The 2,449-nt window shown below is 57.7% G+C and overlaps 1 protein-coding gene across 1 annotated transcript in view; it reads right to left on the bottom strand.

The window, feature by feature from the left end:
• HMX3 (H6 family homeobox 3) overlaps positions 1-2,449 on the bottom strand; it is a 10,432-nt gene that overhangs the window by 2,132 nt on the left and 5,851 nt on the right. The window contains exons 2-6 of the mRNA XM_010859576.1: positions 2,262-2,385; positions 1,425-1,519; positions 709-1,067; positions 292-605; positions 77-188 (exon numbers count right to left, since the gene is read on the bottom strand). Coding sequence (XP_010857878.1) covers positions 77-188; positions 292-605; positions 709-1,067; positions 1,425-1,519; positions 2,262-2,385 — 1,004 coding nt within the window. The remainder of the gene's footprint in view (positions 1-76; positions 189-291; positions 606-708; positions 1,068-1,424; positions 1,520-2,261; positions 2,386-2,449) is intronic.

Raw genomic sequence — 2,449 nt, forward strand, 5'->3', positions numbered from 1 at the left:
GGCGCCGGATGCTAATGATGAAATCAAAATGTCATCCAAGTTAAATGCGGGGAGTATACGGCGATTGGGCGCGTACAATGGCAAATGGGATTAGGCAGGCGAAGGCGCAGCCCGATCCGGGCCCTGCAGCCGCCTGCGCCACCGCCCCCTCCTCGCCTTGCCTCAGATTTTGGCGCTTTGGCTTCGGGCTATAAGAGCCCGCCTGTTATTGGCTTTATATAGTCCAATTAGGCAGCAAATGAGGACAAGCCTATTAGCACAAAAGGATATTGGCTCCTGCTAAAAAGGCACTCGGAGCGCTCGGGCGAGCGCAGGAGGCGAGCGAGGGACGCGGAGCCGGCGGCGCCCAGGGTCGGAGCGCACTGACAGCCGCGGCGCCCGGAGCCCGCGCCTCCCTCTCCCCCCTGCAGCTCGGGGACCCGCTTCCAGCCGCCTGGCCTGCGGGAGGGGAAGGGGCGGGCCGGGCCCGCCCGGGTCACCTCGGGGTTATCCGCGCTGGCAGCTGCCTCTTCTCCGCCCCCCAGGGGTTTGGCAGGGGCCCGCCGCCCCCACGCAGCTGGAGAGCCAAGCAGCGCCAGCCCAGGAGGCTGGACGCGACCTCCGATCTGCGGTGAACTCAGCACTTGCCTACCCTTTGGGGGTCCAGCATTTTCCCTAAAGCAAGCTAAAGGCGCAGCCAAGAAGCGGGGATTTGGGTTCCCCACCCACCGTCTCGTCGACAGGAAGGGACCTGGACTCAAAGTCCTTGCACCGCGTCCGCGGTCTCAGGAATCCGCGTGGCCGTGGCCTTTGGCCTTGGGAAACCGAGGAGAGAGCCTTCCCTCGAGAGCAGGAGCGGTTGTGCGTCTCTACGCACAGGGTGTGCGCGAAAAACGGCTGACGCCCGGGCGTCACTCGGCGGGGCGATGGGCACCGACGCTCTGCAGGGCGTTCCTCTAGTCTGGCCGCCGGGGCCCAAACCTTGACGATCAACTCTGAGCCCGTTGCCCCGAGAATGCACTTTCTCCCAGGAAGCCTCTCCCCCCAGCGTTTGGAGCCGCCTAACGCTTCAGTGGGGGCAGTGCGATCTGTAGGCACAACGGCGCACCTTCCTCTGCGACGGGCTTGGCACGGCACCGCAGCACGTCCCGACTGCCGTCAAGTCCCTGGAGAACCCTGCTGGACTTCTGAGCTGCACGGAAGGTTACCTCTGCTCCATGGACTTTAAAATCAACTCTCCAAATTGCACAAGAAAGCTGGAAGGCAGGCATTTAAGACTCGAACCATCAAATAAACCAGAATTGCTTGCGGGGTCCCTGGTCAGAGAAAGGTGGGAAAGTGACTGTCACTCCCTTCCATGAGCTTCCATACACCCGAGGTCTTTTGGTGGCCCCTTCTTCTACTATCGTCCTTTTTTTTCTTTTTTCGTTAGATCTAGCCCTCACCTAACTCAAGGCCGCCCTGCATTGGCTGGCGCGACTGCTTTAGCCACCCAGTTGAGAAGTAGGCATGTTTTATTTTCCGATCCGGGGCTTCCCACCTTTCCCCACCAAATCTCAAAGGGCGCATTTAATGTTTCTTTCAGCAAATATTCACCTGCAGTAGTGAACCCTGTATTGATTTGCTTTGGGAACCAGGAATCATTGTAAATGGTGCTTCCATAAACAATTATTATCCTCATTATCATCACTTCCTCGAGTTTGCACAGGGCTTTGCTGGAATATAAAACGCTATTTCATCCAAAAATCTGACTTTGGAACCAGTTACAGCTCTAAGACTTGAATATTCAGGTTTTATAGATAGAAAAATGCTCCTGGAGAGGAGACCGGGCCAAGGTCACCCAACCAGTGCGGGACACCCAGAAGTCATTTCCTCCCCAATTACAGAAATAATTGGAGGCGTCTATGTCTAAACCAGTTCAGTGGGCACCGCCCACACCGACCCGCCACGAGGCAGAGACTATGATGGAGTGGCCCCTGCGTGTCTCTGCGCGCGCGCGCGTTGCGGGAGCGCTCCAGTCTCAGGAAGAAGCGTGCAGAACTTGGCCAAAGTTCTGACGGAAGGAGAGGTCTTTAAGCTGAAACGAGCAGGAAAGCTGCTCATCGCCCGAGAAGAAAGAAGAGTTCCGCAGACTTCGCCGAAAAGTTCTGGCGGGGGAAGTGGACTCTTGGCTAATTGCAGTCGGGGACTAGACCCAGATGAGAAGGGGTGCAGGCTGGCGGGAGAAGAGTCCGCCGGAACAGTAGACCCTGCACCCTGCGGCGCCGCTGCCGAAACCTCACTCTGTCTGGTCCCAAGTTCTCACGGTGTCTTCCCTGCCAAGGGCGCGCAGGTGCGCGGGCTGGTGTATGCGCGTATTGACCAGAAAGATGAGATGCTCGGGCGTCAGCGCCCCCAGCCCATCCCCTAAATTTCAGGAATGCTGAATTTCAACAGCCAGGAGCACAGATTTAAAAAAAAAAACACACAC

This window comes from Bison bison, unplaced genomic scaffold (genome assembly GCF_000754665.1).
Source record: "Bison bison bison isolate TAMUID 2011002044 unplaced genomic scaffold, Bison_UMD1.0 scf7180017864456, whole genome shotgun sequence".
In the NCBI taxonomy this organism is placed as follows: Eukaryota; Metazoa; Chordata; class Mammalia; order Artiodactyla; family Bovidae; genus Bison; species Bison bison.